At 45.5% G+C, this 25,591-nt stretch overlaps 1 protein-coding gene across 2 annotated transcripts in view; it reads left to right on the top strand.

Moving 5' to 3' along the window:
• Fbxo10 (F-box protein 10) overlaps positions 1-25,591 on the top strand; it is a 62,009-nt gene that overhangs the window by 18,960 nt on the left and 17,458 nt on the right. For both annotated transcript variants that reach the window (XM_008847682.2, XM_008847681.2), the window contains 4 exons: positions 7,471-8,061; positions 11,577-12,410; positions 20,039-20,188; positions 24,750-24,886. In XM_008847682.2, coding sequence (XP_008845904.1) covers positions 7,477-8,061; positions 11,577-12,410; positions 20,039-20,188; positions 24,750-24,886 — 1,706 coding nt within the window. In that variant the 5' untranslated portion in view covers positions 7,471-7,476. The remainder of the gene's footprint in view (positions 1-7,470; positions 8,062-11,576; positions 12,411-20,038; positions 20,189-24,749; positions 24,887-25,591) is intronic.

Genomic DNA, 25,591 nt, shown 5'->3' on the forward strand with positions numbered 1-25,591 from the left:
TCCCTCCCTCCCTCCCTCCCTCCTTTCCTTCCTGTATTTAAAAAATACCTTATTATTTTTATTTTATGTGTACAAATGCCTTGCCTGCATGTGTGTAAGTGCACCCGAGTCTTGCAATGCCCGGAGGACAGACTAAGGGACATCGGGTCCCCTGGAACTAGAGTTACAGGCGGTTTATAGCCACCGTATGGGTGCTAGGAATTGAACCTGGATCCTCTGCAAGAGTAGTCAGTGTTCTTAACCGCTGAGCCATCTCTCCAGCCCCCTTATTTTGATCTTTTTAAGACAGGGTCTCCCTGTAGCCTCAGCTTACCTAGAACTCCCTATGTAGACCAGGCTGGCCTTGAACTCAAAGAGATGTGTCTGCTTCTGCCTCCTGAGGGCTGGCACCACACCCAGCAAGACATCATAATTTTATATCTACAAAATTATGTTTCTGCCTTCACTGCTCCATCTATCATACCTCTTCTGGATGGAGCTCCTTAAAATATACCACTGGTCAGGCCAGTCCCCTCCCATGTAACTTATGGTAGTGTTCAGCCACTGGAGTGTGTTGTTCAAGGTCTTTACCAGTGTGGAATGTGTAAGAGTGTAGAACTTCACTGGATCCAAGAAGACAAACAGACCAGGTGGGGAAGTAATTAAGAGCTAGCTTCCAGCTTGGTCCCTGTAAAATATCCATGGGCTGGGCAGTCTCAAGTTTGGAGGCGTCATAATAGTGCCTTCTAGAGTTTCATATGCTCTGTGAGTTTGGAATGACAGGGCTTTCCTATAGTAACAGACAACCCCAAGTTCCTCAACTCAAAACAAAGGTCTACTTTTCACACAAGAAATTAGACCATTTTGGCTTGGCATAGTTCTATGTCCTAGTCATTCGAGAAGCCAAGCTAACAGTAGCCATGATCTACAGTTTCCAAGAGCTGTACCAGAGGGAAAAGAGGTCTGGAAGATCTTAAAAGTAATGCACATCTTTTTTCAAAGTCCTACTGGAAGGCACAGAGAGTCAATTTCATCATGTATGTAAGGAAGGAAAAGTGGAACTATTTGATGAAGATTACTGATTACCAACACAAGGTACATTAGTTATTTGTTTTTGAGAGAAGGTCTTGCTATATAGTCCAAGCTGGCCTTGAACTCTCCATCTTTCTTCCTCCACCTCCCAAAGTTAATATTAAAATTGTAGGCCTCCATGTCTAGTTTATATTAGATCTTTTAGCTTTCATAAAAAGGTTGTATATTTCAATCAAGATCTTGAGGAAACTGAGGCTCAGATACTACATTGTCTGAGGAAACTGAGGCTCAGATACCTAACTTATTCAGGATCTCCTAGCACCTTGATCTCAGGTCTCCTAACTTTGAATTATTGGTCCCTCCATGATGCAGGTTGGGACTGCATCACTGAAGGGGTTGAAACTGAGGAGAACCATTTATTGAGCATGTTGTATCAAGATGTGGGTGAAACCCTTTTATCACAGTCATCAGGGAACCTGTTGAGGATGCACATAATTTGTTCTATTCCAGACACTGATTCTAGAGGTCTGAAGTGGGCTAGGAACAAGACCCAATGAGTCTTTGGTCAAGAGCCATTATTGGGGGCTGGAGAGATGACTTAGCTGTTAAGATCACTGGCTGCTCTTCCAGAGGATCCAGGTTCAGTTCCCAGCACCCACATGACAGCTAACAACCATCTGTAACTCCAGTTCTAGGGAATATGATGCCCTCTTCTGGTCTTTGCAGGCATTGCATGCATGTGGGGCACATATATAAATGCAGGCAATTTTTTAAAAAGAGCACTTATTGAAGATCTGTTGATTGGAAAATTCCATTAGTTGAATCAAAGCTTTTCTTTGTTGGGCTCTCAAAACTGCACTAATGCATTTTTTTGTTTTTTTTTTTTGTTTTATTTATTATTTTTATTTTATGTATATGAGTATATTACCTGCATGTATGTAAGTGTACCTGTGTTGTACAATGCCTACAGAGGTCAGAAGAGGGCATCAGATCCCTTGGAACTGTAGCTATGGACAGTTGTTAGGTACCATGTGGTTGCTGGGAACCGAACCCAGGTCCTCTGTAAGAGTAGCCAGTGCTCTTATCCAATTAGCCATCTCTCCAGCCCACCTTTCTTGTGTCTTTAACTGTGTTGATTCAGTATCACTTGGAAAGTAGACATCATTTTTTTTTTCATCCTGATGTCCTCCCCAGCTGTACATGGGTCAAGTTTGGAAAACAAATAAACAGAAATAGGAGGTTTTTATTTCTGGTTTTCTTGAGGCAAGGTCTCATATATTTTCAACTGGCCTTGAACTCTTGATCCTCCTACCTCTACCTCTGGAGTGCTGGGATTACAGGCCTGCACCTGCTCTGATTTTTTTTCCTCTTTAATACTTACTCACATTGAGATTTTAAGAGTTTCTATGTCATGTACCAGTCTCATTGTAGGAGAGAGGGAGTCCTCAAAGCTGTGTTATAATTGGTTTAGAAAACATTAAGTATGCACCTAAAAAGTAGGGTAAAGGGGCTGGAAAGATGACTCAGCAGTTAAGAGCACTGGCTACTCTTGCAGAGGACCTGGGTTTGATTCCCAGCACCCACATGGTGGCTAACAACCATCTGTGACTCCAGTTCCAGGGGATCTGACACCCTCTTCTGACCTCTGTGGGTGTTGCACAACATGAGTGTGCTTACATGCAGGCAGTACACTCATACACATAAAAATAAACAATAAAATATAAATAATATTTAAAAATTAGGGTGGAGACTTGGTAGAGACTCACCACTGCTTATTCTTTTATTTAAACTAGTGTTAGTAAGCTAGTACTTTGTGCTAGGTATTAGGTGGGTTTTGCTGTATTCTCTATAACTGGATTGTGGCCTAGGACATTATTAATAGGCTCCTGTAGTAACCATGAGAAACCCATCTGGGACCGAAACCAGAAGTTTGCATACTGGGTGCTATGGTATGTCACATGGGCACATGTTTCCTGGGTAGAACACTTATAGTAAACTAGGCTCAAGTTGGCAACGGGGTGAGCTGCACTTAGGAGGACTGGTGGCTATAATTTGGGTAGTTGTGATTTAGCTGTCTTTCATGACTCTCCTAAGAATTGGAATATTAGCAATAGAGCCATGGAAGGCTATATATAAATGTGGGTTAAGCTTGTTCACTCTGGAAAACCTGTTGATTGTCCTTGTAGAAGGAAAGAACCCCATGGATAAGGCATCTTAGAAAGTGCATACCTACAGTGTGGTGCTCTCTAAAAGAACAGTACACAGTTAACTCAGAGCTAGTATCAGAAAGTGGGACCTGGGGACAAAAACCAGGGGTGTAGGCTCAGGTCAGTGCACTGGGAAATGATCAAAAGACATTTCCTTCCAGATGCAGCAGTTGGTCCTGCTTTAGATGAGCTCAGGCTCTGGGAGGATAATGTTTGGATAGTTTGCATACTTGATATAGCACATTATTAAGATGTGTGGTCATTCTTCTGATGGCTTTGAATTGAAGTCACCAAAAATAAAAGTGAGATAAGGGACAGCTAGAAAACTCTTATAAATCAGATTCTCTTTATAGGGAGATAGAAAACTTTAGAAAGTTAAGTAAATGGTGTGGAGATTAGTGTTATGGGGGCATCTGTTAAGTGGGAGGAGGAGGCTCAGTCTGAGATAGGAAGCAGAAATGGAATGTGCAAAGGCTTGGGACTCAGAAATGCAATATGTGGGCTTGTCCTGATGGTGCAGGCCCGTAATCCCAACGACTTGAAGGGGTGAGACGGGAGGGTTACTAGTTGAAGGCCTGCCTATGCAACTTGAACAGACTCCGTCTCAAAATGAAAAGCAAAAGGAGGACCGGGGTTATAGTTCAGTGGGAGAGCACTTGCCTGCACATAGAACTCCAAGACCACCAAAATAATAATAAAATAGTAATATATTCAAAATAATAATAGAATTAAAGTCTGTGCATTCAAGGAGTCAGGTTCAGGTCACCAGGTCTTTATGTAGAGAGAACAAAATAACACCACCACCTCTTTAAAACATTTGATGCTAGGTCAGTTACAGAGTCAATTGTTTCTAGTTGTCTATGGACAACAGGGATTCAGACTTGATCTTGGTTATTTAACTCAACCTTATTTTTTAGATAGAGAAATTGATACTCAAATGAGAGGGGCTTAAGGGGCAAGGAGCTGAGTGATAGAGTGCTTGCCTGACATGTGTGAGGCCCCAAGTCTGATCCCCAGAATTGTAAAAGGATAAATAAAAATAAATGAGAGAGTTTTAGGTATCAATAACAAAAATCAGATGAGGTCTGCTTATGCCAAAAGAATATTTATTTATTTATTTATTTACTTAATTATTTGAGACAGTGTCTCATAGCCCAGGCTGGCCTTGAATTCACTATGTAGTCAAGGCGGCCTTGAACTCCTGATATTCCCAAGTGCTGAAATTATGTGTGCTACCATGCCCATCCCCAAAGAGAATTTATTAGAACAGCACAGAGATATACGGGGCATTCAAAGGTCAAGGGTCAAGCAGGGCTTTGAGCCTGGCACCATGACCTACAGAGAAACTGGGATACCCCTTCCTCCCTTTTCTCTGTTCATTCTTCTCTCAATGTAGTTCAACATCTGCTTCTTGTCTCCTGTGGAAAAGCCATCACCAGCACCTACTCCAGAGTTTATTGCTTAGGAAAGAAGCTGTTATGTCTCACAGTCCAGGAAAGAAGCCAGCCTCCAGAATATCCACTCAGGTTCTTCTGGAGAAGGTCTCAGTGGCCCATTTGGATCGTTTGCAGCCAATCAAATGCATCCATGGGGCTGAGTATCATTTTGCTACATACGCATTTTTAGAGAGCCCTACCTCTGTAATCATGAGGTATAAATCATTTGTATGAAGGAAGGATCTTTTCCAAAGAAAGCGAGGAGGCAGATGGTGGGGGCAGCTAGCCTAGGAGATGGTTAGGACATTAGCTTTACATCAAAGAGTGGCTGAGTCAGGACCCAAACCCAGGCAATCTTTTCTAGGGCTGCCCCACCAGGGAACAATGGCAATCACTTGATCTGGGAATGATGAGAGAGAGACAGACAACTTAGTTCTCATTCATATTGGTGTGAGGAGATCATGACCTCTCCTCTGGGAAACTAGAGCATCTAGACTCTAGGACCATGGCAGCCAAAGATGGCTTCCCTCTGTCTGAATCCAAACCCTCTTAGGTAGATCCTAAGAGCATCTTTGAGAGTCTGGATTCAGTACTCCCAGGACACATGCACATGGGCTCACCTTTTTTTTTTTTCTCATCTTCATATTTCATCTCTACTCTTCTATATGGTTACTATACCACAAGGTGGGGAACCTGGCTGCAGGGAGTTCTGAGGTCATATCCTAGTATATCTGACCAGAGAGAATAGAGATTTAACTATTAATGCCGAGGATTAGATGAAAATCCCCAATGAGTTCTCTATTAGAGGGCTTTTCTTGTCACCCTGATCAAATACTTGACAGAAACAACTTAAGGGAAGTATTACTCATTTTGGCTCAGATTTCAAAGGGTTCAGTCCATAGTTGCTTAGCCCCATGTGGTTGGGCAGAACATCAATGCAGAGGGAACATGTGGTTCTTTACAGGTTCTTTACCTCATGGTAAATGGAAGAGGAGAAAAGGACACTACAGGAATAGACCAGGATTGGATGACAGCCCAAGGACATACTCCCAGTGACCTCCTTCTTACAAGTGGGGTACCTTTCCCCACTTCCTGATAATGCCATAATATTATGGATGTCTTAAGAGATTAATCCACCGATGAGGTCAGAGTCTTCATGACCTACTACTAATCACAGACTCACCCAAAGGTGTGCTTCACTAAGCTGCTGGGTGTTTCTTTTTTTTATTGAATTTTTGTGCTTTTCACACATACATAAAATGAACTTTAGCCTGGTGTGGTGGCACACGCCTTTAATCCTAGCACTTGGGAGGCAGAGGCAGGTGGATCTCTGAGTTCAAGGCCAGCCTGGTCTACATAGTGAGATCCAGGACAGCTGGGGCTACAGGGAGACCCTGTCTCAAAACGACCAAAAAAAAAAAAATAAATTTTATACCCCCTTCCTCTTTGGCACCTCCCATAGCCCCCCCCCACTGGAGTTCATACATTGTGTCATTTGTATTAAGACCTATTATGTAAAGCTAGTGTCCCAAGATGTCCTTCAGTGCAAGTTCATCCGCCGGGGTTTTGTCAGCCTATCTAACATCTCTCCCTTCAAGAAGATCATCTCTTCCTCATCCAGAAGTAATCAGCTTCCAATAATTCTTCGACTAAGATTAGGGCTTGCTATTCATTTGCACAGTTCTGTGCTGGGTTTTTATCTGCTTAAGTTTGCATGGGTCTTGTGCATGCTGACACCATTGCTGTAGGTTTGTATGAGAACGTTCCCAGGCGCCTGTAGGACTATTTCTGTGTGGTCATGCACCTCCTCCCTGGCTCTTAGAATCTTCCCCCCACCCCTTCCGCAATGGTCCCCGAGCCCTGGGTGGGTGGACCTTAATATAGGAGTCCTGTCCAAGAACCCACACTCTGCAGACTCTTAGTCTCTGGGTTTTGGCCATTTGTGGCCTTTTGTGTTCCTGGGCCTCTGTTGGATGAGGGAGCTTCATTGATGAGAATTGAAAGATACATTGGTGTTCTCTTCATCCTTTGTTCTGTGTTCCATGAGTCTTAGGTGTAGAGGATGCATCCTAGATGTGTCTCTTAGGCTTGGGAAATTCACAGAGAATCTCTGTGTGTGACCAGTGGTATAACTCAGAAATAATCTCTGTCTATTGAAAAAGAAGCTACTCTGTGGCTGGAGACATGGCTCAGCAGTTAAGAACACTGGCTGTTCTTGCAGAAGACCTGGGCTGAATCCCAGCATCCACATGGCAGCTAACAACTGTCCGTAACTCCAGTTCCAGGGGATCCAACAGCCTCTTCTCTCTTCCATAGGCACTGAATGGCACGGGTGCACTTTCCTACATGCAGGCAACACACCCATACACATACAATTTAAATAATAAATAATGAAAAAAGAAAGTACTTTGATGAGTGGTAACTGGGACACTTGTTTATGCTGGGTGGGTTTGGTTTGGTTTGGTTTGGTTTGGTTTGGTTTGTTCTTTTTAAGACAGGGTCTTTCTGTAGCCCCAGACAACCTGGAACTCACTATATAGATCAGGCTGGCCTTGAACTCACAGAGATCCACCTGCCTCTGCCTCCCAAGTGCTGGTGTTAGAGGTATGCACCACCATGCCCAGCTATCCTGGGTGCTTCTTAATCCTGTCATTTTTATAGTCAAAATTAACCATCACAGATTCTGATTGAGGGAATGGAGTCCTTTGGGCCTTGTTCACTTGCTCATTCCTGGGATCAGGAGTTGGCAAAGGTTACTTTAAGAAGGGGAACAGTAAGCAGGATAGACAAAATCCTCTTTTATGTCTTTTCCTTAGGTGACCATGGAGGTGGGTGGCCTTCCCCTGGAACTCTGGCGCATGATCTTAGCTTACCTACACCTACCTGACCTGGGCCGCTGCAGCCTGGTATGCAGGGCCTGGTATGAACTGATCCTCAGTCTAGACAGTACCCGCTGGCGACAGCTATGTCTGGGCTGCACTGAGTGCCGCCACCCCAACTGGCCCAACCAACCTGATGTGGAGCCTGAGTCTTGGAGGGAGGCCTTCAAGCAGCACTACCTTGCCTCTAAGACCTGGACCAAGAATGCACTGGACTTGGAGTCCTCTATCTGCTTTTCTCTGTTCCGAAGGAGGAAGGAACGACGCACCCTCAGTGTTGGGCCAGGCCATGAGTTTGACAGCCTGGGCAGTGCCTTGGCCATGGCCAGCCTCTATGACCGAATTGTGCTGTTCCCAGGTGTATATGAGGAGCAAGGTGAAATCATCCTGAAGGTGCCCGTAGAGATTGTGGGCCATGGCAAGTTGGGTGAGGTGGCCCTTCTAGCCAGCATTGACCAGCACTGCTCAACCACACGTGTGTGCAACCTCGTCTTCATGCCAGCCTGGTTCTCGCCTATCATGTATAAGGTGGGTGCACATCAGACCCCAGGACCATGGCTCTTTGGGAGTTGAAAGTTTGGTAGCTATTCCTACACACATTCCTCTGAGACCTGAAATAGTTGAGCACAGGATCAGTATAGTTCAGACTTTTGCTTTGTGCTTTATTCCTCTTAAAACAGAGGGGCTGGAGAGATGGCTTAGTGGTTAAGAACACTGACTGCTCTTGCAGAGGACCTGGGTTCAATTCCCAGCACCCACATGGAGGCTATGAACTGTTCTTAACAGTTCCAGGGGAATCTGAAGTCCTCTTCTGACCTCCACAGCATTGCACGACACAGGTGCACTCACATACATGCAGGCAATATACTCATACACATAAAATAAAAATAGTTAAATTTTTTTTTGAAAAAACTGCATTAGAATATGAGAGGTGAGCTTGGGGCCAAAATTTTTATACCTCCTTTTTTCCTAGATCATCTGGAACCCCCAGGTAAAGCAGCAAGGCAGGAAAGTGTACAACATGGTGACAGGAACACCTTGGCTGCTCACAGCAGCATTCCTAGAGAGGGGGAAGGCTATGCAGAGGCAGCAGGCTCAAGGAACATCAGACTTTTGTCAAATTAACTATTTTTCAAGGGAAATTAGAGAAAAAGCCCTAAAATATTAGTCCAATACAGTAGTTTCATGAACACAGAACAGACATGTTCAGAACAAAGCATGTATCAAGGTGTTGGTAGCTCTTGGCAGAGCAGTCTACAGCTTAAATATTCATAAAAGTTCATAATACTTAGGTTATATACCTATGTGGTAAAAGTTAGCTTGCTCTTTACTACTACTAACAAGTTCTTGTCTCAGGTTGTAATGATCAGCACACTACCAGCCATCTCTGACATGTTCAGTCTGAGCCAGGAGTATGCTTTACAACCATCATCTCACTTCCCCTTCCCTACAGCCCTGAGAGAGGAGTAGTGGCATCTGATTTATAAATGTGGAAACTGGGGCTCAGCAGCAGTTCCAAAACCAAGTATATAACCAAGGTCTTGGACTTAGGAATAGAACTAAGATCCAAAGCCCATATTTATAACTCAGGTAACTTTCCCTTCTGATCCCCAGGAGGTAGGTGGTCAGTACATGTGGTACCCCTCCCACTTTGACAGATAAGGGTTACTGAAGGTCATAGATGCTAAGTAAACTTCTCAGATGGATAATTAGGTTAGAGCTCAAATCTAGGCCATCTGATCTAGTATTTATAAAATTACATCATGCTACTTTTTTTTTTTTGTCTTTTTGAAGCAGGGTCTCTCTGTAAGCCCCAGCTGTCCTGGAACTCACTATGTAGACCAGGCTGGCCTTGAACTCACTGAGATCCGCCTGCCTCTGCCTCCCAAGTGCTGGGACTACAGGCATGCGCCACCACGCCTGGCTTATGCTGCTTTTTAGTTCTAGAATGTTTCAGAAGGACTAATGAGCTTCCCTGTGCTGGTCTACAGACCAAAAAGGAAAGTTTGTTTCTAGAAACAATATTCTAGACCCTTTTTGCCCTCAAATATTTTTATTCCTGAAGTTCTATGTTAACCAGTCTGCGCCCCAGAGGCACAGCTATCACTCCTCCAGGGACAGGGCCTGGCCTCAGGCTTCTTTGTAGCTTACCATTTAGCTTGGTGTATATGGTATCACTCAGTTCATGATTATCTTTTATCTAAATAAGGTACAGAGGTCTGGGATGACCTTGCCTGAAAAATGCACAGGCCTGGACAATTTCACAGATGTTTTCAGTGACTTGTAAGAACTCCAGCATTGACGCCACATCTCCAAGAAGCTGGCCGTTCTCTTTAGAGAGGACCAAGGAAGAGAAGATGGGCTTCATTGGCAGCAAGAACAACAAGGAACAGCCTAGAGAGGCTCAGGGGGGCTAGATTCCTTGGAAAGTCATCAAGGGAAATCACTAATGCAGAGTGTTTAGTTTCTTTTTGGTTTTTGTTTTGGTTTTTTTTGTTTGTTTTTGTCTTTTTGAGACAGGGTCTCCCTGTAGCTCCAGTTGGCCTGGAAATCGCTTATGTAGACCAGGCTGGTCTGGAACTCACAGAGATGCACCTGCCTCTGCCTCCCAAGTGCTGGGACTAAAGGTGTGCACCTCCACACCTGGCCTGATGCAGAGTGTTTTAAATTCCTCGTTGGGGTTATTGAGTAGGATCATGGGATGCTCTCATTTTATGGTTCTGACTCATCTGATGGGGTTTGTGTGAGTCCAGAAATGGTTATAGAGAAGTTCAGCCTCCCCAAGCTTACCTTTTACTCAGATCTGGGGCCAGATAAATTGTGGGGTTCAGCGTTTTTCTATCCACCCAAGACTCCTGAGGTCCTTGTGTCTGCGACCTCAGATAAATTGCTAAATCTTACTGAGTTCCAGCTTTGTGGTTTATTAATTAGTAAGCCCCATGCTGCAGAGAAGGAAACCGAGGCTTAGAGAAGTGAAGACATTTGTCCTGGGTAACATACTTGGAAGAGCATGGCTTGGTCATCCGCCAGAACTCATCCTCTTAACCACTGTTTAATGAGGACTACAGGACCCTTGTCCCTTCTCTTAGGGATACAACCTTCTGTCTTTTGCTCTGCTCTCCCACAGACTGGACTCTCCTGATGCCCATGACTGGGCCTTCCCCATGACCTGTTCAGGCCAAGGCAGTTGCTGAGCCTCTTTTTGCCTGTTCTCTGTTATGCCAGTGATCAGGGCCATGCATGGACCTTCTTGAGTTCAGGCATCCAGTTTGCAGTCTACTGCAGAGCAACAGGCTCAGGTGGAGAACACACTATAGGCCCAAGAGAATGTTTGGATACAGGGAAAGTGCTTTAAAAAGGATGAGATCAGGAGAAACTTCGGCATGTCATTTAACTTGTTCATCTTATAATTCAGTCACTAAGCAAGGATTCTCCTGCCTTCCAAAGGCTTGGTAAAGGCTGGCTTATCCCAGCTCATTCCTGTTTTGAAAATCCAAACAACTGCTTCGGATCTCCCTTCGCACCTCCTCGTGCTTTATTCCTGCATTAATGTATCAGTTCCATCTCCTGCAGCCCTCTGCTGCAGCTTCTTCCCTCTTCCCGTGCGCTAGGCAAGTGCTTTACTGTGGAGCTGTGTCCCCAGCCCTCCCTCCTTCCTGTTTTCACCAAAAAGAGCATAAGGGACAGAGAGAGAAGAATAAAGTCTTACTAAACAGCTGATGAGTATTAGGACACTTTAAGACAAGATATACAGGAGGGTTGAAGAGTCAGGCTGTGATGTGTGGACTTCTCTGTCATCACCCCCTTCCCCACTTACTTGGGAATTAGGAGGATGCAAGGATTGGCAGCTTCTCTTCTCTATCTGTGGTACAGATCCACTTCTTGGTTCCTTGGAGTGTGAGATAACACTTTGGCCTTTGGGGGAAGGAGAGACAGTAGAACCCAGGGCCTTGCTCTGCTCTGCCCTCCTGGAAGAGCAACTTGGATGCTGACCCTCAAAACAAAGTGTAAGTTTCTTACCATGTCCTTTTCTTGTTCTTCAGACCACATCAGGTCACATCCAGTTTGACAACTGCAACTTTGAGAATGGACACATCCAGGTCCATGGTCCAGGTACCTGCCAAGTGAAATTTTGCACCTTCAAAAACACCCATGTCTTCCTGCACAATGTGCCCTTATGTGTGCTAGAAAACTGTGAATTTGTGGGCAGCGAAAACAACTCTGTAACTGTTGAGGGTCACCCTTCGGCAGATAAGAACTGGGCCTACAAATATCTACTGGGCCTTATCAAATCCTCTCCCATTTTGCTTCCTGCAGAGGACAATGACTTTTTAATGTCCCTGGACTTAGAGAGCCGGGACCAGGCCTGGAGCCCAAGGACCTGTGACATTGTCATCGAAGGCAGCCAGAGCCCTACCAGCCCAGCCTCTAGCTCCCCAAAGCCAGGCTCCAAGGCTGGCTCCCAGGAGACAGAGGTGGGCAGTGATGGGGAAAAGGTGGCCCAGACCCCAGACAGCAGTGATGGCGGCCTGAGCCCCAGCGGTGAGGATGAAGATGAGGAACAGCTCACATACAGACTGTCCTACCAGGTGCAGGGCCCTCGCCCTGTCCTGGGTGGCTCCTTTCTGGGCCCTCCACTACCTGGAGCATCCATTCAGCTGCCCAGCTGTCTGGTGCTAAACTCACTACATCAGGAACTGCAGAAGGACAAGGAGGCCATGGCACTGGCCAGTTCTGTGCAGGGATGCCTCATCCGCAAGTGCCTCTTCCGAGATGGGAAGGGCGGCGTCTTCGTCTGCTCCTATGGCCGAGCCAAGATGGAAGGAAACATCTTCCGGAACCTGACTTACGCAGTGCGGTGTATTCATAATAGCAAGGTATTACCTCAAGGACTTACTGGGATCACCTGGAGCATGATCCATAATTGAGAGGGCTCCCATGGCTACATTGGAAGGGTGCAGTGGGCTATTTTGCATTTTAAAAAATATTTTATTTTTATTTTATGTATGTGAGTGTATTGCCTGCATGTGTGTAAGTGCATCCCCGTGTCATGCAATGCCTGTAGAGGTCAGGAGAGGGCATTGAATTCCTTTGGAACTGGAGTTACAGACAGGTGTTAGCCACCATGTGGGTGCTGGGAATTGAACCAGGGTCCTCTGCAAGAGCAGTCAGTGCTCTTAACTGCTGAGTCATCTTTCCAGTCCCCTATTTTGCATTTTAAAGTGATTTTTCAAGCTTATTAACATGTACTTCAAGTCTGCCATCTAACTTGGATAAGACAGAAACTGTTCTTCCCATTTCCTACAAAAGGAAACAAGACCAGAGAAGGAAGGTGTCTTACTAGGACTTACAGAACAAGTGTGAGACCAAAGTCAGATCTTATGTCCCCATTCACTGTTAAACTGCATTTTAAACATACCATCTGAGTGTTTATAGAAAAAGTGGGGTCTTTTTAAGCACCTCCTAGAGAAGACTTAGGGAAACATGATCACTGCTCTCATTTCCGATTCCAGTGCGATAGTTGGAAAGGGTTTCCTGGAATTGCAGATGTCAGTGCTGAGTCGGATGAATAGAGGGTTCAGGAAAAGTGGGGCATATGTGATGAAAACGGGGTACAGAGTGAGGTTTTCCAGCAGCAGGAGGCAGCCTGTGCTGGGCTGAGTTGTGAGGCAGATTCACTCATCCAGTTTGGACAAGTTAAAAGATAAAGCCAGGGACACAAGCAGGAGCCACCTTGCCCAGCATCTGGAAAGATGGACCTCAGGTTAAGAGAAGCTCAGCTCACCAGCCACTGATGAAGTCAACACTTTGCATAGGCAGTCACATGAGGTGCTACAGAACAAACATCTCACATAAACAGTTGGTGACCAAAACGATTCTGAAGGGCAAGCCAGGCTGTGCAAAAGAAAGCATGGCCCCTACCTGGGGTTGGGTGTCAGCTCGTCATCATTTCACTGAATTATCTCCACTTTTATGTAATGGAAAAGAGAACATTCTCTCCTGGCTTCTTTCACTGAGGTTTGAGGGTCCAGTGCAGTGGCATTGACAGAAGTGAACTAATGAGCATTGCCCAGATGTCCCACATGAGTCTTACAGGGAGATTTTAGGTGGTGAAAGCGCCACATAAGACTATATGCAGATAATAGATAACAAAAGAAGGGGGCTGGACATGGTGATGGCCGGCCTAGAGTCCCAGTACTGAGAGGCTGAGGCAGGAGGTTCACCACTCAGGTCTAGCCTAAGGTACATGGTAAGACCTTGTCTCAAAAGGAAAGAAAAACATGGGTGTCATGGTGAAAGAATCTGGTTTGAGCCCTCAGAGAGGACTTTTCTCTTCGTATAGTTATTGAGAATATGATTGTTGAGTAAAATTCCTTTGCCACCAAAGTTTCTTGGTCTAAGGATCCTGCCTGTCCCCAAAGTATGGTGAGCAAAGGTTACATATGCAAAGTACTAGGTTGGTCTTGGTGGTGCATGCTTATAATCCCAGCACTGAAGAGGTTGAAGCAGGAGGATCACAAGTTCAAGACCAGTTTAAGCAATATAACAAGTCCCTCATCTCAAAAAAACAACAAAAAGACAGATCTGGAGGGAGGAAGGGAAGGAAGGCTTATCAGTGCACCTGGTATATAGCAGGTCCTCAAAAATTGTTTTTTAAAAACTGGGCATGGTAGCACATGCCTTTAGTCCCAGCACTCAGGAGGGGGCAGGCAGATCTCTGTGAGTTCAAGGCCAGCCTGGCCTACAAAGCAAGTTCCAGGCCAGCTGGGGCTGCTGGGAGACCCTGTCTCAAAAAGACAATAAATAAATAAATAAAAAATTTTAAAGATTTAAAAATCATTTTTAAAGATGATGAGAGTCCAAAGTGAGTCTCTGACATATGTGCCAGGGTATGGCACAGGAACCCAAAAGTGAGGGCATCTGGCCCACCCTCGGGAAATTAGGAAAGGTCTCCTCGAATAATGGTGCCTGCCTGGAACTGTGTAAGAGGAATAAGAATTGGCAAGTGAAGGTGTGCAGTACAGGTGTGTGAGAAGGCCTCGCAGTAAGACAGGACCCAGAGTTGTACAGAGTTGTGAGTTGCTCAGTGGCCAGGGCGGGAGGGGAGGGTGGCAAGAGGTGTCCAGGGGAGGGAGTCAGATGAAGCTACAGAGGGCTCCCTAGCTTGGTTGAAATTCTGGAGGGCTTCTGGGAACCACTGAGAGATTTTAAAGACAGGAGGATTGTGGTCAAACCTGCCTGCAGAAAGCGGACTCTCCGAGTCTCCTAAAGAATAGAATGGAAGGGAAGGAGGTAACTATGGTTCAGAGATGGAGCAGACAGGGAAGCCTGGGAAAGGAGGGCTATGGGAGGGAATACTCAGACTTAAAGCCTAGATTTCTGGGGCCTGAGTGGCCAAGGCAGTGATGGGAACATGGGGGTTACAGGGTGAAGATTAAGATGCTGAGCTGGGTACTTGTGACACCTGCCAGAGGTGCCGTCTTGCCCAGGCCTGGAGTGCTGCAAGGAGGTGTGCCAACATGCTGGAAACATGTAGAGAGCCAGCACTGTGTAGGCAATGGTTGGAAACATGGACAAGGACAAATGAAAAGTTATAGTCTTGTTGTAGCCCTCTTGAACAGTTGCCCCAAGGGACAATTTGGCAGGAGGTTATGTGGCCAGAAATTTCTGTTTGTCTGTAGCAAAGAACCCGGAAAACTGATTTTCAGAGATTTTTGACTAAAAAGAAAAGACCTATCGTGTCTTACAAGTCACATTATATGTATTAGGCACAACTATTTGCTAAGTGGCATGAACATAGGCAGGAAGTTATGGGTGGGAGTGGGGCTTGCTGAGCAGGTTCCTGAGCTGGGAAACATGGCCTTGACCAATGGCCAGAGGGCCACCACTTCTCTGGTCCTAAAATATCCCAGCAGGGTAGGGTAGCAGCTGGCAGGAGCCTCCTTCCTTGGGCTCCTAGAAGCCTATGTTTCTGTGTGGGCTATAATTTGTAGTTGGAAGTCAGGTGTCTTGTACAGGACACTGAAGATGGGGGTAAATAGTATCTATGTTTGAAAGTGGGCACACTTCTTTTACTGTAGGTCCTTTGGGGTCAGACTTGCCAGGACTTGAACTGTTTGGATGATGGTGTTGTTATGATTGGCCTCAGTTTCCTGTCTCTACCTTCTGTACTTTACCTAGATCTTTCCTTTGTACCTACCTGCTCTTCAGAGAACCTACTTTCCCCTGCTGTAGGTGACTGCTATTTGTCACCCTGCACAAAGGAACCTGTGTGGTGACAGGGTTTCACTTCCTTGGTCTGGGTGGGTGCTATGTCCTTGGACCTTGGGAGAGACCTTGTTAGTGACCGCCCACACCCCAGCACTAGGGGCACTCCTTACAATCTGAGCCCAAGCTGGGTTTCCTCCTACCTCTCCCATGTTGTAGATTGACCTGAATCTATGCTGCTGGAGTATTCCAAGTGCACTTCCTCAAATATCCAGGATCAGGAGACTGGGGAGATGGCTCAGTGGTTAAGAGCACTGGCTGCTCTTGCAGAAAGACCCTGGTTCAAATCCAAGCACCCTCGTAACAGCTAATAACCATCCATAACTCTAGTTCCAGGGATCTGACACCCTCCTCTGTCCTTCATGGGCATTGCACAACCCAGGTGCACTTATACACGTGCAGGCACACCACCTTTAATCCCAGCACTTGAGGGGCAGGTGGATCTCTGTGAGTTCAAGGCCAGTCTGATCTGTATAGCATGTTCCAGGGCATCTGGGGCTACAGGGAGACCCTGTCTAAAAAAAGACCAAACAAAAGGGAGAGCACTCTACAAGCTGAAGAAAAGGTTCATGCTTCAAAAGCACTAGGCCATGATCCACATAAGCCTTTAGAGGTCATCTGCATAGTATCAGCCCCTCCCGTGTCTGTATGTTATAGACTTTTGAGCATGTTCTGTTTGTTGTATGAAGCACAGGAAAGGAAAGGTTTCCAGTCTTTTTCTGTCAGTTGGTTGCCACATCCTGGGTAAAGCTGGGTTGTTTCCCTTCCTCCCTGAGGGTCATGGGCTTTGCTGCCCTCATCCTTCTATTTAAGGACAGTTCTGTGGAAGGTTAGAGGAGATGAGTTCAGGAGTGGCTGGTACAGTACTCAGAGTGCCTGCCCAGTTTGCCCCAAAGCCTGCCTAAGAGGGAACCTGCCCAGTCCTTCTCAGGAGTACTCAGGGAGAGGTGAATAGGTCCAGCTACTTGTCATTTCTGTGCCCTGAACCCCTCACACACTAGCCTTTAACAGCCATTAAGAACGTCAGCAGAAAAAAAAAAAGGAATGTCAGCAGAGGGGCTGGAGAAATGGTTCAGTGATTAAGAGCACTGGCTGTTCTTACAAAAGCCCCAGGTTCAAATCCCAGCACCCATATGGCTGCTAACAACTATCTGTAACTCCAGTTCCAGGGGATCCAATGCCCTCTTCTGTCTTCCGAGGGCAGTGCATGATACAGGTGCACTAATACACATGCTGGTAATACATACACTCATACACACACAATAAAAATAAATTTAAAAAAGGAGCCGGGAGTGGTGGCACACGCCTTTAATCCCAGCACTCGGGAGGCAGAGGCAGGCGGATCTCTGTGAGTTCAAGACCAGCCTGGTTTACATAGTGAGTTCCAGGCCAGCTGGGGCTACAGGGAAACCCTGTCTCAAAAAGACCAAAAGTAAACAAACAAACAAACAAATAAATATATAAATAAATAAATAAATTTTAAGAAAGAATGTCAGCAAAGCTGGGCATTATAGTCATGCCTATAATTCCAGCACTTGGGAGGCTGAGGCAAGAGAATTGCTATGAGTTTGAGTCTAGCCTTGGACTACATAATGAGAGACCCAGTTACAAAAAAAAACAAGAAACAAACAAAAAACCCCACCAGAATTCTCACTGTACCTCTGTTGAGCAAGTAGGTGCACCTGTGCCTGTCCCCCCTTCCCTGGAATTCAGGCTTCCTGACAATCCTGCAGCCTCAGCTCTTGGATATGTTCCAGAAAAGTTATATCTGTGTTTTATCTTCTTGTGCAAGTGTAAGAGCAAAGCCCTTTCTGTTTTCATTGGTACCGGAAGCTGAAACCTTGACATTGTACTTTTGTTCTATTACGTGTTCCCTGAATTTGATCCTAATGAAATATTTTCATTAGTAGAACAATTTAGCTAATGTATTTTATTATTTTTATTTTATGTGTATGACTGTATTGCTTGTGTGTATGTGAGTGCACCTGTGTCATGCAATGCTGTGGAGGTCAGAAGAGGGCGTTGGATTCCCCTGGAACTGGAGTTAAGGATGGTTCATAGCCACCATGTGGGTGCTGGGAATTGAACCCCGGTCCTCTGCAAGAGCAGTGAGTGCTCTTAACTGCTGAGCCATCTCTCCAGCCCCAGTGGATATGTTTATTGAAAATAAGGAGAAATTGGCCAGGCATGGTGGCCCACGCCTTTAATCCCAGCACTCAGGAGGCAGAGGCAGGTGGATCTCTGTGAGTTCGAGGCCAGCCTAGTCTACATAGTGAGTTCCAGGACAGCTGGGGCTACAGGGAGACCCTGTCTCAAAAAGATCAAAAAAAAAAAAAAAAAAAAGGAGAAGTTGGGGCTGGAGAGATGGCTCAGCAGTTAAGAACATTGTTCTTACAGAAGACCCAGGTTCGAATCCTAGCACCCACATGACATCTAACAACTCTCTGTAACTCCAGTTCCAGGGGATCCAACAGCTTCTTCTGTCCTCCGCAGGCATTGCAAGACACGGGTGCACTTAACCTACATGCAGGCATAACACTTATACACATAAAATAAAAATAATAAAATATTTTTTTAAAGAGAAATTGTAACAAGAAACACATCCCTTTAATATAGCTGATTATGGTACTTTGTTTAAAAAGACTTCCTTATACCAACATATCTAAAACTTCCCAGTGTTTTTTGCATACCAGGTACTACACCAAGAAAGATTCACAGTGAACAAGAATAGAGTAGGTTCCCCCTACCCCTTACCCCACCCCCTTGTGGTGGCACGTGTCTTTAATCCCAGCAGTTGGGAAGCAGAGGCAAGTACCTCTGTTTGAGATCAGCTACGTAGTAAGCTCCAGGCCAACCAAGGCTGCATAGTGAGACCTTGTGTCAAAAAACAAACAAACAAACAAAAAAAAACAAATAATGGACATTTTTTAAACTCATTAATTTGTGTGTGGGGGTGGGCATGGGTGGGTATAGGTGCATGTGCAAGTATGTGTACATGTGTGTGCCAGAGGCAAACCTCAGATGTTGTTCCTCAGGTGCCATCCACTCTGATTTTCAACTAATTTATTTTAATTTTGGTTTTTGAGACAGGGTCTCACTATGTAGCCCCGACTGGCCTGGAACTCACTATGTGGACCAGGCTGACCTCCACCTCACAGCCTCCTGAGTGCTGGGATCAAAGGTATGCGCCACCACGTCCAGCTATTTATTTTGTGTGTGTGTGTGTGTGTGTGTGTGTGTGTGTGTGTGTGTGTGTACATTTGTGTCTTCATTGGCTACAGAATAAGTTTGAGATCAGCCTGGGCTTCATAAGACTGTTTTTTGTTTTTTGGGTTTTTTTTTTGGTCTTTTTGAGACAGGGTCTCCCTGTAGCCCCAGCTGTCCTGGAACTCACTATGTAGACCAGGCTGGCCTTGAACTCTGTGAGTTCCCGCTGCCTCTGCCTCCCGAGTGCTGGGATTACAGGCGTGTGCCACCACGCCTGGCAAGACTGTGTCTTTTTGAAAAACAAAACAGAACAAAAAAAGGCAACTTCTAGGATGTTTTCATGCAATCCCACGAGCCTGAAGTCTGAGGACCTATAAATTGGGCCTGTAAACATCTTTTTTTTTTTTTTTTTTTTTTTTGAGACAGGGTCTTATATAGTAATCCCTGACTGGTCTGGAACTCAATATGCTTCTAACTGGAAGATCTGCCTGCCTCTGCTGGGATTAAAGGTGTGTACCACCACACCCAGCCTCTGTAAGGTCTTTCCATCCAAGGATCTAGTTAATGCTGAGCAGAGAGCCAAGCTTCTAGGTTTTCCTGAAGCCCTGGCCTAAAGTAAAGAGCCTGCAAGGCAATGCCACACTGGATAGGGAGACTTGTTTCCTCTGAAGCATCAAGTGGGAAGATGGAGTGCACAGAGAGGTGCCCTTCTCCCCTGTCTGTGCTTTGCTGGGATCAGTTGGGAGGGAAAAGACTTGCATGCTCCTCTGGTAGCTGTTTTTGTTTTACATGTATTTATTAGTGTCTGTATGTCTGTGTCTGTTTCTGTGTCTGTGTGTGGCCACAGTATGGGTATGGAAGGCAACTTGTGGGAGTTGATTCTCTCCTTCTATCATGTAGGTCCCGAGAGGTTGAACTCCAGCCATCAGGCTTGGTGGCAAGCGCCTTCACTCACTAAGCCATCACTACCCTTGGTAGTTTTTAACAGTCTTTGTGACAAGAAAATAATGGTTTTCTCCCTTCTGCTTAGATTGTCATGCTCAGGAATGACATCTACCGCTGCCGGGCCTCAGGCATCTTTCTTCGCCTCGAGGGTGGAGGCTTGATCGCTGGCAACAACATCTACCACAATGCAGAGGCTGGTGTAGACATCCGGAAGAAATCCAACCCACTCATTCTGGTACTGCTCTCTGCCCTCCTTTGCTGTTCACACTGCTCTTAGTTTGGGGAAGCCTTTCTAAGGTCATTTAAGTATTACAGAGTGGTTCCTGTCCTTTTCTGTGTAACTTCATGACTCTGTTAGTAGTGACTTTGGACAGGTGTCTTCTGCAGTCTCCTCACCAACAGGAGAAGGATGATACAAACATGACTCATTCTAGGCATTTGTGGCTGGCTCTGAACTTGATGCTAATAAAGAGGTGGTGTCCGCTCTAAAGACTGGATCTGAAAGCGTAACAAAAGAAAATCAATCTAATTCATCCGTTCTTTCTAGAAAGAGGACATGTAGGATATTTTACCCTGAAGGTTGTGTTATAGCTGTTGTAAAAGCATATCGAATTTTGTTTTACTCTTTTTTGAGAGGGGTGTGGGGTGATGAAGGGATTCAAACAGATGCAGCCTAGTCTCAAACTCACTACATAGCTGAAGACTCTTGATACTCCTAGCTCTACCTCCTGAGTGCTGGAGATCACAAGCATGTGCCATCATACCTAGCTTGGAGTTTGGTTTTACACCAACCTGAAAAATCACTTAAAATTCTTGAATATGGGAGCTAGAGAGATGGCTCAAGGTGGTAACATGCTTGCATGGGAAGCATGAAGATCTAAGTTTGGATCCCTAGCACCCATGTTTAAAGCAAGGTGTGGCGGTGCATGCCTGTAATCCCAGGGCTGAGGTGATGGAGACAGGAAGATCCTTGGGGCTCGCTGGTGGCCAGTCTAGCACAATCGGTAAGTTCCAGGTTATAGTGAGAGACTATGTCTCAGAAGATAAGGTGGCAAAAACAAAGAAACAAAAAGATAGTGATTGAGGAAGATACCCTACATCAGCCTCTGGCTTTCATGCACACATGTACATACACATTTGCGCATGCACACAAGCACGTACACACATACAAAATCCTTGAATGTGTGACCAGCGTATGAGAGATCAGCTGCCTTTCTGCTCTGGCTTTTCCTGAAATAGATTTCTAGAAGTTGGGAAATTATGGGCTTAGAAGTGGAGCAGCCAGTATTAAGCAGACTGTTTATGTGCCAGATGCTTTGAAAGTGCTCTGTAGATAGTTACATAATTGTCCTTTCATCTTTACACAACTCTGTGAAGGAGAATGATTTTCTAGGTGAAGGCATGGGACTCACAAGGACAAAGGACCTTGCCCACTGTACACTGAGCTGGGATTTGAGTGCAGGCAGTCTGAGTTGATGTTCTTAGCTCATTCTATCCAGCCTGGCTGTGGAAAGGCAGAGAAGGGAGAGTTCTTAGCTATGTTTAAAAAGACACACCCAGCCAGAGACTTCTGCCCGTCCCTTCCCCTCACTGGGCCTCTGCTGTGCAGCTGGCGGGTGATGCAGTACCTCAACTTAGAAAGTTCCTGACACTGTTGCCAGAGAGATGAGAAGAGTTTGCTGACAGAGGGGTAGGCTACTTCAGTAGGGAGAGGGGCAAAGATGGAAGTATCGTTACACCACCCCTCAACGCCCACCTCAGCTTTTCAGCCTTCTGAGGGATCTCTCTCATGCAGTGGCTGCTGGATGAATCCTCCAACCTCTTCAGAAATCTGGAAAGAGAGCAAGGGTTAGGAGAGTTTGTAATACTGTAACCCGCTGTGGGAGGTTAGCCTCCTGTGGAGCGCAGCGACCAAAATAAGCACAGCCAGGCATAAGAGTGGAGAAAGCTTATTGCCTGTAGCAGCAAGGGACAATGGGAGGCATTTCTAAAGTGATGCCCTCCCTAACAAAGGAACCATGGCGTTTTTACTCAGGAGAACATGTACATATTAATATAAAAAACACTTTAGGAGTGGGCATGTTCCTGAGCACGCACAGTTAAAGGGTACTTTCCTGAGCATGCTAGTTTTAGGTTATAATTTAAGAAGAAAAGATAGTGGGCACATTTTTGAGCATGCTTAGCACATGGTCATAGAACGTGTATTCAAAAGGTTAAAATGAGGGACAGGAACATCTCTGAGCATGCTTCAGTTTTTTGAGTTTTAGTTTAAGATAAAGGAAAGGGGCTAGGGTTGGTGTCGCATGCCTTTAATCCCAGCACTTGGGAAGCAGAGGCAGGTGGATCTCTGTGAGTTGGAGGCCAGCCTGGTCTACAAAGTGAGTTCCAGGCCAGCTGGAAGACCCTATCTCAAAAGACCAAAGAAAAAATAATAATAATAAAGGAAAGGATTCTTTGGAGATACATTAATGCAGGTATTTGCCTGCCTCACTTTATGGCTGACAGAAGAAATGTTTCAAGGCCTGTGACATCTTTGTTTATTTGTGTGTTTGGTTTGGGTTTGATTTTTTTTTGAGATAGGGTCTTGTTAGCTTGAGCTTGTGGTCCTCCTGCCTGAGGGCTGGGATTACTGCTGTGCCCATGCTGGGCACCCTGGCATTGTTTGGAAGAGTTGCCGCTCACTTCCTGGTTTAGGTATGGGATGATATTTTAGCCATAAAATATTAATTAGAGGGAGTGGGCAGAGTTCAATCCCTAGAAGACAGGAAGGAGGGAAGGAAAGAGGGAGAGAAGGAGGGAAGGAAAGAGGGAGGGAGGGGAGGGAGGGAGGAAGATTGAGACTGGAATGGTGGCACTCACTTGTAGTCTCAGCACTGGAGACATGGAGACAGGTGGTCCTGGGGCTCATTGGCCAGCCAGCCGAGCCTTCTTGGAGAGTTTCAGGCCAGTGAAAGACCTTGTTTCAAAAAAAAAAGGTGAGTGGCTCCTGACACCTGAGGTTGACCTCTGGCCTCGACACACACATACACACACACACACATACACATACACACATATCCACTCACAAAAATAATTAGAACATTTTACCAAAATTTTACCAAAAAATATTGTAATCTCAAAATATTAAGTCTTTTTAAAAGCAGCTAGATACTTTAGGAGACAGCAAAACTAGGTTTCAGGTCTGGCTCTGCCACAAACATACTATACAATCTTGTGCCTGTGTCCCCATTTGTACAAAGGTGTGTCAGAAGTGGGTATGCTCAGCATCCTATGCCTGATAGACCTCCTTTGGCCTTCCACCATGGGGTAAGATGCTGGGCAGCTTCAGTTGTCAACTTGACACACCTAGGAAGAGGGAACTGCCCAGGAAGTTGGGGAATTTCCTCCATAAGACTGGTCTGTTGGGCATGTTTGTGAGGCAGTTTCTTGATTATGGAGTGATGTGGCCGGCGGTGGGTGGGGAGAACCCAGCTTATTGTGGATGGTACCACTCCTGGGCAGGTGGTCCTGGGTTGTATAAGAAAGAAGGCTGGGGCTGGAGAGATGGCTCACCGGTTAAGAGCACTGACTGCTCTTGCAGAGGACCTGGGTTCGATTCCCAGCACCCACATGGCAGCTACAAACCGTCCTTAACTCCAGTTCCAGGGGAATCCGAAGCCCTGTTCTGACCTCCACGGCATTGCACAACACGGGTGCACTCACATACATGCAGGCAATACCATACACATAAAATAAAAATAATAAAATTTTAAAAAAGAAAGAAGGCTGTGTGAATAATGGATTTGAGACCCGTATCATTGGGTGTGTTAGCAGTTCTGATTTCCCGTTTGAAATTCCATTGTGTGGTTGTACTGCTGTTTGTTGAGTCCCAAGTTGAAGAACATTTCAAGTTCTTTTCACTTTCAGGTAATTATGAATAAAGTTGCTATAAATTTGAAAAAAAGAAAGAAAGGAAAAGCAAGCTGAGCCAGGTATGATAGACCTTTGATCCCAGCATTCAGGAGGCAGAGGCAGGCAGATCTCTTTGAGTTGGAGGTCAGCCTAGTCTATATAGCAAGTTCAGCTGGGCTACAGGGAGACCCTGTCTCAAAAAAAGGAAAGAAAGAAAGAGGGAGGGAGGGAAGGAGGGAGGAGCACACTAGAAAGCAGCATTCCTCCATGGTTTCTCCTTCAGCTCCTGCTTCCAGGTTCCTGTCCTGCTTGAGTTTTCTCAGTAGTGAACTATTATGTGGAAGTCTAAGCTAAATAAACCCTTTCTTCTCCAAGTTGGTTTTGGTCAGTATTTATGTTGCAACAATAGAAAGTAACTAGGACAAGCAGGTAGCCACTGCCTCTGCATCCTTCCAGAGGCCTCCCCTGAATGGGGACCAGGAGCCAAGTGGTTCTCACCCCCCTGTAGGTGAGGCCCCCATATGTTTTGGCCCACATTCTCTGTACTGAGTTGCTGTCTTTCTCTGAGAGGTGGGCACTTGTATCCAGACTGGTGTGCCCTTGCTGGATGGTTTTGTATTGGGAGAGCTCTGAAGAGGTTCAGACACATTGCATAACCTACCTTGCAGATAAAGCACAAAAGCCCTCAGCAGCAAGAGCCAGCATAACTATATCCCATGAGGCTGCAGGGAGGACTCACCTGAACAGCCTGCCTTACTGTTTCCATGCATGTACCCACGCAAGGAAAGCAGGGCAGGATCTTCTGGTGAGGTATCCATCCTGGTACGGTTGTGAGGCAGTGTTCAAGTGCTCTGCTTCTTGCTAGTGTGTTTGATCTGTCGTCCGTGTCTCACTTTCAATCGCAGTGTAACCAGATCCACCACGGCCTTCGCTCTGGCATTGTTGTCCTTGGCAACGGGAAAGGTGTCATCAGGAACAACCAAATCTTTTCAAATAAGGAGGCTGGCATTTATATCCTGTACCATGGAAATCCAATCGTGAGGTAAGTGCTGCTGTACCCAGTCTGTGGCTCATCCATGGTCCCTTATTCTCCTTTTCCTATTCCTACTTTGTGTCTTCCATTTAAAAACCTCTTTGTTCACTACAGCTACCAGCAGAAAAAAAGACCTTCACCCATACTCCTCCCCATTAACCCAGCTGCCCTGGTGCTTCTGTCTTCCCTTGCAGTTAACTGTACAGGCATTCTGTTTGGAGACACTACTGTACACAGAGATAACAAAGGAAAACTGGAGGCCCACTGCCCCTCAGGAGCTCACTCTAGTCTGGAGGACATAAATGCACAGAAAAACCCTCTGACAAGGATGGCATAGAGGTCTTATGTGCCAGCTCTGGCCAGTTGCTGGGGGCCATCTGGGATGCTATGTTAAGATTCTGGCCTCAGGAGCTGGCGAGATGACTCATGGGAAAAGGCCACTTTCTGCCAAGCTTGATAACCTGAGTTCTGCCTCAGGACCACATGATGGAAGGAGAAAACCAAGTCTTGCAAATTGTCCTCTGACATCTACCCATATGCTGTTGCACCTGTGCCCATACAAATAAATAAATAAATAAGTTTTAAATAAATTTTTTAATATTTTATTCATTTTTTTAGAATACTTTTTTTAATTTTTAATAACTACATGATTAGAAGAAGCATTTCACTACAGCTTTAACATATTCAGTAACACACTCCAGAGCAAGAGTACAT

The sequence above is a fragment of the Nannospalax galili genome, unplaced genomic scaffold (genome assembly GCF_000622305.1).
Source record: "Nannospalax galili isolate Female #2095 unplaced genomic scaffold, S.galili_v1.0 scaffold263, whole genome shotgun sequence".
Classification (NCBI taxonomy): Eukaryota; Metazoa; Chordata; class Mammalia; order Rodentia; family Spalacidae; genus Nannospalax; species Nannospalax galili.